Source organism: Anolis carolinensis, chromosome 4, assembly GCF_035594765.1.
Source record: "Anolis carolinensis isolate JA03-04 chromosome 4, rAnoCar3.1.pri, whole genome shotgun sequence".
Lineage (NCBI taxonomy): Eukaryota > Metazoa > Chordata > Lepidosauria > Squamata > Dactyloidae > Anolis > Anolis carolinensis.
Window position 1 is genome coordinate 235886920 of NC_085844.1, and position 15642 is coordinate 235902561.

The 15642-nt window shown below is 39.8% G+C and overlaps 2 protein-coding genes across 2 annotated transcripts; one reads left to right on the forward strand and one right to left on the reverse strand.

Moving 5' to 3' along the window:
• Positions 1–878: 878 nt before the first annotated feature.
• Positions 879–2189, forward strand: LOC134298713 (uncharacterized protein F54H12.2-like). Its single transcript, XM_062979783.1, has one exon. The coding sequence runs from the start codon at positions 879–881 to the stop codon at positions 2187–2189; it is 1311 nt and encodes a 436-aa protein (XP_062835853.1).
• A 2247-nt stretch (positions 2190–4436) lies between these two features.
• Positions 4437–14453, reverse strand: LOC103278776 (uncharacterized). Its single transcript, XM_062978973.1, has 7 exons — positions 13895–14453; positions 13679–13783; positions 11710–13580; positions 9493–9658; positions 9317–9397; positions 9101–9160; positions 4437–9003 (listed from the first exon to the last, which is right to left on the reverse strand). The coding sequence occupies exons 4-7, from the start codon at positions 9632–9634 to the stop codon at positions 4607–4609; spliced, it is 4680 nt and encodes a 1559-aa protein (XP_062835043.1). The 5' UTR covers positions 9635–9658; positions 11710–13580; positions 13679–13783; positions 13895–14453; the 3' UTR covers positions 4437–4606.
• Positions 14454–15642: the final 1189 nt, after the last annotated feature.

Consider the following 15642-nt stretch of genomic DNA (forward strand, 5'->3'; position numbering starts at 1 on the left):
TTTGCTTTTACTAACTTTATATATTTCTTTAATAAAGATATTAGATAGAATCTGGCCTCTGCGTATGGTTATTGGTGCTCTGTAGCCTGGGTCGTGACAGCTTTCTCAGCAGACATCACAGGAGGTTTCAACACATTATATGTTTACACTAATATAGTGGAGCACCAGCTCGTTGGTGATTTCTACGTGCCTCTGCTGCGCTGCGTACCTGTGAAGGGAAAGAATAACGAGTGTGTCAACATTTGTTACGATAAACCTCACTACATTCCGGTGAGCAAACACCACATCGACACTCTCACTGTTGAGATAAAGTCAGACCAGAACAAAAAGATACCATTTCGCTTTGGAAAGGTGATTGTGAAGCTACACTTCCGTCCCAGGAGGACATTGGATCTTTAAAAAAGAAAATGGTCATCCTGAAATCCTATGGGGATCCCGGTCTTTATAAAAACTATTACAGAGCACAAGCTGGAAATGGACTTCCGGGTTATCATGGTATCCCCCAAATGTACGGCTCAGGACTGGGTGGGATTTTCAGGAGCCTTTTCCGAAAAGCTGTACCGCTTTTGAGAAGAGGCCTGGACATCATTAAACCCCACGCAAAAACAGCTGCGCGTAATATAGCCAAAGACATGGTCGGTCATTTTACACAGGCAGTTCTAAACAGAACAACCCATGAAAACCCACAAGAGGGATCAGGGCTGATGTATATTAGAAGGAGAAGAGGCTTAAAAAGAAAAGCATCACAAGTGAGGTTGAAAGGCCCGCCCCGCCCTGTTAAAAGGAAAGCGCAGCGTAGAAAGAAACCACAGAAGCGTCGTGGAGCGAGAAAGAGGCAGAGGATACAGTCTATGAGCGATATATTCTAAAACAGCATCATGGCTTTTATTCACGGATGTTCTGAAGAGTGCACTAAATCTGAACTAGATTTGTTTCACATTGGGGCTACACAAACTAGTATCGAGAGAAGCCTTTATATCGAAGTACCCCCACTAACGGCTCTTACAGAAGCCGCACCCTTGGATTTTTTTATTGCTGGAAATGGTGAAGACTACATGGATCTCAACAACACACTTCTATATTTGACGTGCAAAGTGGTGAATGAAGACGGAACAAACCTCCCCAACGATGCTGCGGTAGGCCTCGTGAATTACCCGATAGCCTCCATTTTCAGTCAGTTAGATGTGACTTTAGGGGACCGTCTCATCAGTCAAAGTAACAACTGCTATCCTTACAGAGCATACATTGAATCCGTGCTGAACTATTGCGAAGACACACTAGCCACGCAATTTACAGCGGGGCTTTTTTATAAAGATGATGCTGGGGAGCATGAGTCTACCGAGCTGGATGGAGAAAATGATGGTTTTATCAAAAGAGCAACCCTGGGAGCCGGTAGTAGAAAAATAGACTTGATGGGACATCTCCATGCTGACCTGTTTTTTCAAGAAAAACTGCTGCTGAACGGTGTCGATGTGAAAATTAAACTTACCCGCAATAAAAATGCCTTCTGCTTAATGAGCAATGATGCAAACAAGCGTTACAAATTACATATTTTATCAGCCTCCCTCTTTGTCAAAAAAGTGAAATTGACACCCGGTGTCCGCCTTGGACATGCTGAAGCCCTCTTGACATCTAATGCCAAATACCCAGTGGACCGTGTAAGCATGAAAGTATTCAGCATACCGGTAGGGAGCCGTGTCTCCAATCAAGAGAACCTGTTTTTGGGTCAACTTCCTAAACAGGTGGTGATAGGGTTGGTCGATAACGATTCTTTCAGTGGTGCATACAATAAAAACCCTTTCAACTTTAAGCATTATGACATCAATTTTGCAGCTCTCTACTTGGATGGAGAACAGTATCCCATGAAACCATTTCAGCCCAATTTTGAAGAGGATAATTGTGTGAGAGAATATATGAGTTTGGTTCAGACTGCTGGCAAACACATGAAAGACAGCGCACTTTTAATTAACCGTGAGGAGTATGCAAAAGGCTACACGCTCTTTGCGTTTGACTTGACTCCAGATCAAGAATGTGCCGACCACTACTCCCTGATTAAAACTGGAAACCTGAGGGCAGAGCTGCGTTTCGCCAAGCCTCTACCAACAACCGTCAATATGCTGGTTTACGGTGTTTTTGACAACGTGATAGAAATAAATCACAGGAGAAATGTCTTGTTTGATTATATGTGAGATGGATAGCCTTCAGTTAACTCATCTACTAAGCTCAAATCCCTATACTCAAAAGAGTTTCTATGGGGTGTTACCATGTGACATGCTTCCGAGAAAGCATCTGCAGCAAAGGCCGCTCGCGTTGATTATCAACACTCATCCCCATAACCTCCCCGGGGAACACTGGTTAGCTGTTTACCTGCCGAATGAAAGAACTGCAGAATTTTTTGACTCATATGGACACCCTCCTGACTATGCCTTGTTTCCCAAAACCATCGTGAACTTTTTAAAAAGAAACGCCGACAAAACTGTGTATCAATGCAGGCCTGTACAGGCCTCAGACTCTGTTGTTTGCGGACATCACTGCATATTTTTCCTTCATCAACGCTGCAAGGGACTGGACTTTAAAAATATTCACGCATTATATTCCGACGATTTGGATAAAAATGACAAAATGGTTCTTCAATTTGTAAAGAAAATGAACACAAGACCACGTGCCTCGGATATGTTCCAAACGATACAACAATGTATGTCCTGTAGTGCATTTCATAATCGTGTTTAATAAAAAGCTCCTCCTAGAGCTGCTTTTGGAATATGATACGTGTCTGTCGTTTTTAAAAGAACATTCACAAACAACAAAATAGGTTTTAAGAATATAAGTATTTTATTCATTGAAAATAAAATGTATTATAAGCTGAGCCATGCAGGGGTGCTGGCCTGGCGTTGCTTTTTAGAAGATCTGCGTGACAGAGACGGAGTTTGAGTTGGGGGTGAACCCTTAGGGTTCTTTAGATAGTCCAGAAGTTCTCTATTGGACGTATTACCAACCACAGATGTCGGGGTGTTTATTTCGGCCAAGGCCCTCATAAAGGCATCCCACCCTTTAGGGAGACGTGTGACAGGTAAGGCGTGAGTTTGGATCGCAGCTTTGACCAGGTCCAAGATGTTAGATCCGGGAATCACCGCTCCTTTATACACAAAGGATCCTTTATCATCCCATGTAGAAATATTCTTGTTTTGGCTTATTTTGCTGAGCATCAATCTCGCATGATTCTTGTATCTAGCAGGCAGGCCGTCCACCACTTCACGAAACACGGTGTCAGAAGGGGGCTGTGGTGTTTCTTCAGCAGGTGGTTCAGATAGAAACAGATTTAAACTTTGCTTCTCAGCATCCCTCTGTTTTACATGAGTTAAATATTTTTGAAGTAAGGTATCGTAGAGTCGTGCTTTTTCATGTTCGGATAAATCAGACCTTCGTAGAATCTCTTGCATTTCTCTATCTAGGGATGAGATGGCTGTAGTTCGGATGTTTTCATCCTTGGGAGGTGCGCCTCTTAATTGATCCAGTTGACGGCTGGGAACCAGATACATTTTTTCAGCATATTCCATCACTGTTTGGTTAGAAAACTGGTTAACAGAGGAACGGCAAAACTTAGCAGAGGTCCCAAAAACCCTCCAGACTGTTTCACAAGGCACTTCTTTTTTCGAAGAGACACTTTGCTGTTTCCCAGAATTCTAATAAGGCGGCGCCTTTTTCTCAACGCCCGTAGCTGGTGCGGGGCCAAGGGGATGTTTCCCTTTAAAGTATTGAGTGCTATTTCTGAGATAGTAGCAATTAAATCATTGGAGCCCGTGCACAAAATGGCTTTTCTCTGGCGTGGAGGTACCTTAATAAGTAGTTTTAAAAGTTCCAGGTTTCTCTTTACACGATTGGACATATTATCCAGGAGGAGCAGGCAGCCGCAGGTCCTACGCCGTTTTAAAACAGTTGCCTTTTGTAACTCCGGGATTTTTTCTTCATCAAATATACCACAGGCCAATCTGGTGGGAAGATTCCAGTTCTTAATCTGTATGTTTCGGGTGTAGTACCATTCAAATCTATCATTAAATAACCGTGAGGTTTGCTTGTTGCGTCTGCGTAGGATTCCATGAAAAAACTCACATTTCCTGGATACATCTGTCGTGCCAAAGTAGCAATTTGTAGTTTATCCCGGGGGTTTTTAAACAGTACCATATATTTTGCATTAAGACTGATGGTTCTGTTGCTTTTTCCTTTGCAAAAAATATTTTGTGTGATGAGGAAAACACTTATATTCCGGTGATGGACATACTGGGTGAAACACATCTCCAAACCACGGTTATCGCAAGCAGGCTGCATCAAATCATCGATTACTATAAAATTGACTTTATTGGGTGGTAACAATTCATCATCATCAAATTTTTCAGGTAAACCCTGCACAAACTGGATAAAGGGGTATTTACATTGGAGTTCATTGTACAGGGGTTGCCAGCAACTGTAAAACCACACAATATTTTGAGGTAGTACAGAGAACACATGATCGGCATTATCCAGCATATTTTTTATAAAAAAGGTTTTACCACAGCCGCTCGGACCTGCTAGAATAGCAGAGAAGGGATGCTGCCATCGGGTCTGCAAATCAGTATCCATAAGGGAGCGTTGTAAATCCGTCTTTAATTACTCTTTTATCAAAAACAACCTTCTGTGTTTTTTTGAGGGTTTTCGTATGAAGCGTCCACTGACGCTTATTTCGAACAATACCCGGCTGATGTATCACAATTTCACGAGGCTGGCAGCCTTTCTTGTCCGAGACGTAAGCGAATGCCAAGTCTTTTAGACTGCTGAAATTAATTTTCTCACAGTTAGCACTATTCAGGGTGATTCCCTTAACTTTCAAACAAGCTGTGCCATCAGTCAATTTATATCCATAGGATTTTGGACCTACACTGACAAATTCTGTGATAGACCGGCCTGATGAAATTTCGTCAGTAAGATCCCCTAAATAATCTCCTAGAGCCGGTTCCCATTCCCCTTCCCGACTCACAAAAATGACACTGTCCGTGTCGTGATACAAAACACGTCTACCTAATTTATCTAGCAACTTGTAGAGTTCAAGTCTAGCATAAGCAGTGGTAAAACATGCTATGAATTCATTTTTACGCCCAGCGGTTGTCACACGGTCCTCTGAATATTTCCATGAGAGACAGACAGCCTCATCATCCAGACATTCAGACATGGACACCTTATAAGCATCAGAAAATAGAATCTGAAAGAAATCCTCAGGATCTCTCAGTACTTGTGTGACAGGTAAATTTGTTCTCTGTCCAAACTTGCCCCACAATGAGTTTAAAAACAGTTTGGCAATTTGACGTTTTGCAGGATTCACTGCAATCTTGTTTCTGCGTAAACGCACCCCCTCCCGTGCATGATAATCCCTTATATATTTAGATTTATCTTGTTTACTCACACACCACTGTGGGTAACCTGAAGCCTCCTGCTTTTGACGAAGATGCATCTTTATATACCCTGAAAACAGATCTGCAGAACGATGCTCAAAATGCCACACCTCATAAATTTCAACAACTTTGTAGCCCTTCTCTATAGCTACATTCAACTCGATTGTACACCATGTTCCAATTAACGCTCTTTCCTCATCTGTGTGGTCACAAGGGTCCAGATGTCGTGCTTCTGCACAGGTTGAGCACAGTACGAACATGAGTTTTCCAGAGATTCTGGAAGGCAAAACTGGAAAATAGAGATTTCTAGGGGGAAAAACCTTGGCCTTAACTAGTCCAAAATAATTTGAAAGGGGCTTGAAATCCTTGTAAATGATTTCAGGATGCCCCAAGGGGTACTCTTTTGTTTTGTTTACATAGGGGTACAGACTAGTAAAGTCATAATATTTCACAGATTCCCCATCTTTAGGTTTATAATAGAGGCATATTGCATTTGTACGACCCCCAAAAAGCGCATCGCGAGGTTTTAGGGGTTCAGGAAAACTGGCTTTTGCAAGATAAGCCTGGACTTCCAAATCTGTTTTTACCATATTTCTCCACTCGTGCTCCCAAATGGAACGCACTTCAAACCCTAGGCTTTGGAGCTCCGCGGTCCTTTTCTGTGTCGCGTTAAAAAGAAACTCGTAAGATTTCCCCACCACGGGGTTGTCCTCCTCTGGAGAATAACAAATCAAACAACCATGAAAAAAACAACCGAAATACTCATAGGCAACTTTCTTATCATCCACAACTGCAAAACCATCCAGAAAATAATTTCCAACTTTAACCTCCCCACCATTCAATGCGTGACGTATTTCAACTTTTTCCTTATGACTGACAAAAGAGAGCCACTGTATAGAGGCGGATGAGAATCGCTTGTACTGATTATGGTAATCATTACAACTTGGAATCGCTATAGTATTTACCCTAAGAAATTTGAACCTATACATGGCGAGAGCCACACCTGCAATGGTAGGGTATTGAAAAGGATCAATAGCGACCCTGTACCTCTTGACTTTGTCTTTTTTCTTGCCTACCATGACTTCTCTTATACCCATTGTGAGCTGCACTATTTCATGTCTGTACTTGGTACAGGCCTGCTCCAAAATCTCAACATCCTTCTGACAATAGAATGCAAGCTCTTTCTGCATATCAAAGGTTTTTGACTGGTTCTCTGCATACCAGGCTGTAAAGGCTGCCTTTTCAGCAGGCATCATGTATTCTACGCCATAGCATTCGGGCTGTGGCATTGGCCCTACATAATCCCAATTCTCAGGCTTGTTAAAATAATGTGGAAAATACCCCTTGGCATCCTCAAATCCCAATGCCTTTGGTAATTTAGAGAGTGCCATGGGTAGGTGACTGAGTGAGTCAATGAATTTTATGGAGAGTCCTACCACAGTAACACAGATCAACTTCCCACCCTGTGCTATAATTTCAACATCCAGTTTTTCTTTCACCAACTGTCGGAGTATAAAATAACAGTCATATCCCTTTGAATTGTGAGCTATGAATGTTGCATCTTTAAAGGCTCCATCTTTTGTAAACGTTTTAATAAATTGTTCAATACAGTTTTCGCCCTTAAATTCCCAGGTTTTGCCTGCAAACTTCCATGGCTCCCTTTCCCCTTCCACCTCAATTTCACCATCACTGTCTTCAGACCCACTATTCTCCTCCACAAAATCTGGTTTAAAACACTCCACAGTCTCCCCAGAATAAGCTTTTACAAAGCAAAAATTCGGCACGTGAGCCCCCGTACTCTGGTGACATTCAAAATCGTAAAATAAATATTTCACAGAAAGCTTTGGCTGTTTAAGCGGTTGCATGTAACACAAATGACCCTCATCTTCAACAATGTAACCCCAGCAGACCGTACACTGTCTCCCTTTACACTTTTCATCATCGTGATCCAGCTCCTGATAATATCGACACTTTGTACAATACATTCTCGCTAGACATTTGACTTTCTTCTCTAAACCCAGCTGTTGGTGTAATTTTAAGCAAGCCTCAGACCTACAATGAAACTTACATCGGGGGCATCGAACCTGTTTCCCTATCACATTATCACACCCCTTTCTCAAACACATTCTGCAATAAAATAGACATGAATGATGGTCATGATTATAGAGTTTGCGACAAAATTGACAGTAGTTTCGGATGCCAAATAGCGCTTTTACATTCAGAACCCCATAGAAATGCTCATCATGTAAGAGTAGAGTATAGGCTTGAGGATAAATGGGGCCCTGTGTTTTAAACAGAGCCCACTCTGACTTTTTTGAGTAATAAGCAACATCGATATTGACTCTTAAATGTTGTTCAACAGTAGAAATATCATTAAGGGTTACCTTTTTTTGATCAGACCATCCGAGTTCCATATGCAGTTTTTGAGCAGCTGTCAACATTTCTGAATCTGTGGGTTTATGTAAACTCATAACACCAAATAAAGCTCCAGCAAAACACATATTGCCACCTGCATAATTCAGGTCTATCAGATACTGTCTCTTCCTAGCAATTATTTCACTGGCTGGAATGGAACTCAGTTTTCGACGTGCTCCACCTTGTGGCGGTTTTGTTATAGTGACCACGAGCTCAAAATCACCATGAGCGCAGATTTCCATATTGCTCTGTAATAGACGACTCAGCTGGACTAGAAACTCCTCAGCATTAAAGAGATCCCTACTTCTTTTAAAAGAGAAGAGTGGATTTCGTAACCCTGAGGCTTCTAATCTCACCTGAACAAAATCTTCGGGATCAATTCTCTGGTTCAGATTGTCTAAGATGCCCTGGATCGCTGTGTATAATGCATTTATAACCTGTGCATATGACCTCACGGTTTCTAAATTTCTGAAACGGTATACCTCCCCGATCCGCAATGTGTTATAACTAGGAAAGGTAAATTGCCACCTGTGCACGCATTCTGCAAACACAGGGGGTGACCCATCATCCTCCTCACCAGAGGTGTCTTCCTGTTGAGGTCGGTACTCAACCTCGTTAGATGGGGATTCTACCTGTTGAGGTTCAGGAGAATGTCCATCCCTCTGGGTGTCTGTACTGGAAGAAGAAGCCGGGTCTGACCTCATTGAGTCTCTATTGCTTTTATGTTTTTGTTTACTTCTGGACCTGGCAAGAGTTTTTCTTGCCTTTGTTATCAATCTACGTCTCCTTTTCCAGTACAGTTCTCTAGGTGTGAACTTCTTTTGCTTTCTTCTACCCCGCTTGTGCAACCCTCTACCTATCTGATAGTGAGTTGAGTTTGTAAGAGGGTTATAATTTTTACATGCTTTAATTGCTTTGAGAAGTTTTGGAATTTCATGACCGACGATTTGATCCAATCTCATTTTTAAAGCAATAGACTGTTTATAATTGTCGTCCGCTTCATCGTTCAATCTACGAATTTCAGCAAAGCATTCCCCCGCAGTGCTCATAATTTCACAGTCATGATCATCTTCCGAATTCAGCACAATGTCATTGTTGCCTTTCTTCTTCTTTTGAGGTCTAGCTGATTCCTGAGTTTCTGGCCTGGCTCGCTTCAAGCGGGTTCCTAAAAGATATAATAAATATAATAAAATACCTAAACACAATCACGTGTGGCTATTTCTCATATTTACAGAGAGATGTTCTGTGGGGCATACAATTACCTCGAGTTTTTGAAGTTGATAGATTGGTAGTCTTTGGAGTGGGCATGTTGGTCTCCTTATCTGGAAATGCAAATACATACACCTGAGTAGCTGTTTCTCATATTTACAGAGTGATGTTCTGTTGATTTCTGTAAGTTTGTTATTTTGTGTGATTGCGACTTTGTTAATTTTTGTTGTAGTATTTATGTTCTGTGTTTTACTACCATTCATCATTACCTGCATGCTTGGAAGTTGGTGGAATAGCCTTTGGTTTCTCCACAGTCTTGAAATCAGCATCCTCATGACGAAGTGCTTGTTCTGTGGAAAACAGACAATCATTTCAGAAAAGACACACACACACTGGGTGGGCGTTCATTTTATTATTAAATAACCTTTGGAGTATAAGGACAAACCCATCATTTGAGCATCATCCACTTCCAGCTGAGAAATTTGCACATCCTCATAAGTAATTTCATCTGGTAACGGCATATTTTCTATGATGGCTGGGTACTGGATATGAACGTTAGGATAGAAATGTTGGTTGATGTTGCTCATTTCTGATGGTTTGAGTTGTTGAATCTAAGAAGGTGGAGAGGGTTAAGAGGCAAGCATTAAACAGGTTGTGCAATCATTGCTGAGACACATTTCCATACAAGACCCAAACCGCGCCAGACACCATGGATTGGACCCACCCTGACAGATTACCAGAAATTGAAAAACAAACGTTCAGGATTATTCAATCTTACCTGAATTTGGCAGCTGGAAAAGCCCCCAAAACATCATTAGATACTGAGATATGTATCTCTTTACAAAAAATGAATGAGTTGGATGCCAGGATCTTTCCTATAATATCACCTCTGCAATTGGACACTCCCACACAGAGCTGTGAAATCCTTCAACATGTGATGCAGCAAACATTTTCCGATGGCAAGATTAACTGGGGCAGAATTTTTTCTATAATATTATTTGGATGCATTTTAGTCAGAAAAATGCCCTACACAGAAGTTCATGTCGATAATGTAGCTGAATGCATCGCAGCATTCTTGCTAGATCATGAATCTAAATGGCTTTGCCGTCATGGAGGCTTGGTAAGTAAAATAAACTCTTAAAACTTTATAATATTCAATTTAATATACATTATTGTGTATACATATAATATTGATAATAATATTATATATAATATACAGTATTGTATGTACATATAATTTATTGTATGTACATATAATATTGGTAATAATATTATGATGTGGTACAATATAATACTAATATTAATATTACAATATAATACCGGTAATATTATACACATACACACACACACACATATATAAATAATATTACCGTATAGTGTCATAGTACAATATGGTAATATATGATGTTAATATTGTACTATGGTAATAATATAATATATTGTATGTACGTATAATTTGTGAGCCAAATTGCCCCCCCCCACTTTTCTGGTAAGAAGGCCAATATATAAATATAGTAATTAGATTAATTAATTAAAACTAGCATAACAGAATCTTATTTCTCATTTTTTCTAGGAACATGGGGTGAAATACATGAATGCTCTAATGGATGGTAAAACAAAATTGTCGATTGTTGAATTTATGTTATATGTTTATAATCTAAAGTGGTTGATATTCCCTGTATAAATAAATAAAATAAAAATCTACATCCTTTTTGTTATTATTTATATAAAGCAAACAAACAAAATAATGTACCCTATTTTCTGTTGTAAAAATAAGCCGTAGCTTCCAATGAAACAGATTAAATTATAGGGTTGTTGTATGTCTTTTGGGCTGAATGGCCATGTTCCAAAAGTATTCTCTCCTGACGTTTCGCCCACATAATAATAATAATAATAATAATAATAATAATAATACTTTATTTATACCCCGCCACCATCTCCCCAATGGGGACATCTATGGCAGGCATCCTCAGAGGTTAAATTATATATAAAAATCTATTAAATGACAATTGGGTGTCTGACCTCAAATGAAGCCAGCCTAGAGGTATAGGATTGTGTATTAGGTTAGAGTACCAGGCACAAGTAATTCATTAGCCCTGATTTTCATAAGTACCCATTTGCCTAGGATGGTTTGAATGTGTATTACCTATTTCCAGAGGAGCATTCTTTTGTTACAGTAATTAGGTCAATACAGTAGATAAGCATATACAGATAATCTGCAGGGGCCTTTCATGTTCCTTGACTTTTTTTGAATGGGCCTTTCTCCCACCTAACCAAACAAGACACGGCTATGGAAATATATATAGCTATGGAAATTAGCTATATATATTTTATATGTAAAATATATAAAACTCTATTAATAACAATTTAATAATAACAATTTAATAACAAATAAATAACATTTTAATTTAATGTTAAGTGAAATAGGTACAGTTTTACCACCAAGGGTCACCCATCATAGCCTTTTAAAGGACAGGATTCAGCCATAGAGACTTTTTAAAAAAAACATCCCATAAGAGGTTGACCCACATGTTAAATTATTTTAAAATCTTAAACTATATATATATATATATATATATATATATATATATATAGAGAGAGAGAGAGAGAGAGAGAGAGAGAGAGAGAGAGAGAGGAGGTTGGGAGAAAGGTTTGGACTTACCAATTCAGCCAGAAATGTTGCATGGGCCAGAGGATTGAACCCAGGATGTCCCAGGGTTTTTAAAGCGTAAGGGGGTCCTCTTTTCTGGTTGGGGCCGCCTTTCCATCCGCTTTTAAACTGAGAATTCCCATTGGCTGATGAGACAAACACCCTCCTTTTGAGGTGTGGTCATATTTGCAGTTAGGCATACATGTTGTACAGAAACATTTATATAAATCTCTATTAAATAAATGGGTATCATACTTTTTTTTATTTTGAGGGAAGGGGTTGGGGAAAGGTATATTGAAGAAAATTAGCAATATACGCCTTAAAGAGTAGTTGAAATGTATTTCCAAAAGGGAAACCCTCAAATAAAAGCACATTGTGCATTATGTTTTTTTTTAAATCCATTTTTATTTTACCCCATTTTAAAATAATCTGCTAAATGGGGCATGATGGGCTATAAGGACTTGTATTTTCTAAAGGACTGTAACACTCTCCCTTCCCTATAGACATTGGGTTGTTCTGTTGGACCCTTATTTTATTATTTATTTTATTTTTGGTTGTAAAAATAAACCATGTTTCCAATGATGCATTTTAATATATATATATTAATACATGGTTAAAGAAAGGGGCCCACACTTCGCCTTGTGTATTCAGTTAAAGATCCAGGCACAGAGATGCTTATTATCTCTGTTTTTCAGAAGTCTTAAGCATCCGGCCCCACGCCACTGAAAATATGCATATCCTGATTGTCAGAAGGATCAATAAACAGGCACATATTTTCACTTTTCTATTTAGTTAGATATATATATATCATTAGAAATCTTATGAGTGTTCATTAAATGTACTTCTAAAGGTAAGCCCCTCAAATAAAAAACACAATGAGCATTATGTTGTTTTTAAATCCATTTTATTTTACCCATTTTAAAATAATCTTCTGGTAAATGGGGCATGTTGGGTTATAAGGTCGTATTTCTAAAGGAATGTAACACTTAAAGATCCAGGCACAGAGATGGTTATTATCTCTGTTTTTCAGAAGTCATCAGCATCTGTCCATGGCATGACCACTGAAATATGCATTTCCTGTTTTGTCAGAAGGATCAATAAACAGGCACGCATTTTCACTTTTCTATTTAGTTAGATATATATATATACATTAGAAAACTTATGAGTGTTCATTAAATGTACTTCTAAAGGGAAGCCCTCAAATAAAAAACACATTGAGCATTATGTTGTTTTTAAATCCATTTTATTTTATCCCATTATTGAAAGTACCATATATTTTATTTCAATGTAACACACTTTTTTGAATTTTTAAAAACAGTCATCAATAGCTGCAAGTTTTACTCTTTCTTAAAATTAGTTATAATAGGCCAAAATTTGACATAATGTTTGTATGGACGGTTTTTTAGCACAGTTTTGACTTGCTGCAGAATCTCCTGGTTGCAACTCTTCAATCCAGCATTTAGAACTTTAATAGCCTTATCAGTTTGGCCAATATATGTTACCAAATTCATAATGTAGTCCAATATTTCAGAGGTCATATACAGAGAGTTTTGACAGTAACCTATCAAAAGTAAAATATGAAGGGTATTTATGAAGCATAAATTTCCACAAATATCCTTCAATTTTTTGCTTAGGAATTTGTTGTTCCATAACACACATTCATGACTCATCTGATTCCCTGCAAAAATCTGACAACCCGGACACGCCTCAAATAATATTTCGTTTAAACAGTGATCTAATATCCCGTAAACGGTTGCTTTGGCGGTCTCCAACATGACCGTCTTCTGCTCTACATTCCCTGTTTCAGTCTTGACATCCAATCCAAGAATGCTTGACATAATCACATGGCCTGGGCGTTGAATAGCACTCATTTCAGGGGTCTCCTATAAATAATAAAATTAATCAGATTTTAAAACACGCACATTCAGTGACTACCACCCCACCCATACATAAAACACATCTCTTCAAAACTCATACTTACTTGTAGCTGGCTTGATGCTACGCAGCATAGCTTCCAAATAGCAGCGATAGATGGTGACTTCACTTCTTCTTCTTTAGCTGCCCCTGATGAATTTTCTGTAACCCCCTAAAATGATTTAAAAGATAAGTGTAAGTGCTTTCAGTTCACAATTTTGCTCCTTGAAATAGACCCTTTCAACCCTAAGAGGGATCAGAATAATAGTTTTATGTTTTTTACCTGCTCAGAGGATGGTATTGCTGGTTCTGATGAAAGTGTTTCCAAAAGCCTGTTAGCTGATTCGGAAACCACCCGGTCTTCCTCACATTTTCTTTTAGCTAAATCACAGTCATCATCCTCATCAGAACTTGAACTTATGAAGCGTTTCCTGCTTTGGGATTCATCAACTGTTGAATCAGGTAGCTCTGAGGAAGAAACACTGGCATCTGATAATTCCATATTTTCCATTCCTCTGAAAGCAGTCAAGGGATGCACTAAAACTCACATGGAGTATTTATTCCTAAAAGCTCCGCCCTAATGGGCCCTCCCAGTATCACATGATGACCTTATGGGCCTAAATCCATTGGCTGTTGGACACAGAGCACAGAGCTCACCACTAAGACCTAGCACACGGTCCTGGCTGCCCCATTTCCTCAAGCAGAGGGGTCAGTCTAGGCAAGGGGCCTTTCAGCCCATACGCATCACCATGAATGCCTCATTGAAACATGTCTGTGCTTGCCCCACCACGTGGTAAGCTCCTGCAGTAGGAGTAGGGAACATGCACCATAGACATACCCATCACATGGGTGGCTTATGGTAGGGGTGGGGGGGGGGTGGGCTGTGGGCTGTGGGCTGTGGGAGGGCTTCACCTCAGGGGGAAGGGTCTCCCGGGATTGCATTTCCTGTTTTTAGGAGGAGGGAGTTCCTCTTTTAGGAGGTGGCACTTCCTGCTTCAAGGGGCAGGACTTCCTGCTTCAAGGGGGCGTGGCACCTGTCAAAAATGAGTTTGACGAGAGGTGGCCCCTATTACTACTTGGCTGGAATCCTATTAGGGATATACAACTTTGTAAGTGGATTTATGTATGTGGAAATTAGAATTGGCCAGTTCCATGACATCCACATCCAGTAAAGAGCTACTGTTACTACACAGAGAGGCAGCAAAGTGACCTATATGGATTGGGACTGAGGCACATGAGGGGCAATGTGCATTGGCCCCATTGTGCACTGGGACACAAACTCAAGAATGCTAATGCTCAACTGGACAGTCATGCCTGTGCCCATTGCACATCTTTGCAATTCACTAACAGTTTTTGAGCATATCTGCTATGTAGCTCAGTATACATAAAGTTACATAACGTACACTTGTGATTCCAGCCATCATTATTTCATTTGCTTTTAAATGGCACTCTAACAAATAATCTCATTCCAGTTACCTAACATATCAAGCCAGACCTCCTGCATATCTAGTGGGCACTCCGACCGACTGACAACATCTCCCCACGGCCTCCCTCTTTACTTCAGATGCAAGGAATTAAACTTAAGATTTCTGTTTTTGCAGTGTGTGTTTTTCTGCTGAGACACAATCCCTTGATTGAGGCTAACAAAATTCACTGGCACTAGTTATGATGCTTTGGGTTCTGATTTAAGAAGAGTTATGTTGGATACACTGGAGCAGGAGAGAAGGAAGACATTGATGGAAGGACAGCAGACATGTCCTGCATCTAGTTCCTTTTGCAGTACATAATTACTCAGGTATTTTTCCTAAGCGGAGAGCTTGGGGTGAAAAGAATCCGTTTGTGGAGACATACTGTCTTTGTATGTTTGTCCCCCTGCATCCAAATTACATATGAATTAGTAAATACCGAGAGCTGTACTTCAGTTCAGCGTGCATCCAGTTTTGAGCACATTTTAAGAAGGATATTTTTAAGGTATGTATTCAGAGGAAGGTAGCCAAGATGGTGAAAAACCTGGAACATTTATATTATAAA

Bases quoted from the DNA above. Each gene is read 5' to 3' on its own strand.
- LOC134298713 (XM_062979783.1), top strand. From the start codon at position 879: ATGGCTTTTATTCACGGATGTTCTGAAGAGTGCACTAAATCTGAACTA.
- LOC103278776 (XM_062978973.1), bottom strand. From the start codon at position 9,634: ATGAGCAACATCAACCAACATTTCTATCCTAACGTTCATATCCAGTAC. The intron at 9,161-9,316 runs GTAATGATGAAT...TTGCATTTCCAG, and splicing joins ACCAACTTCCAAGCATGCAG to ATAAGGAGACCAACATGCCC. The intron at 9,004-9,100 runs GTAATTGTATGC...TATATCTTTTAG, and splicing joins ATCAACTTCAAAAACTCGAG to GAACCCGCTTGAAGCGAGCC.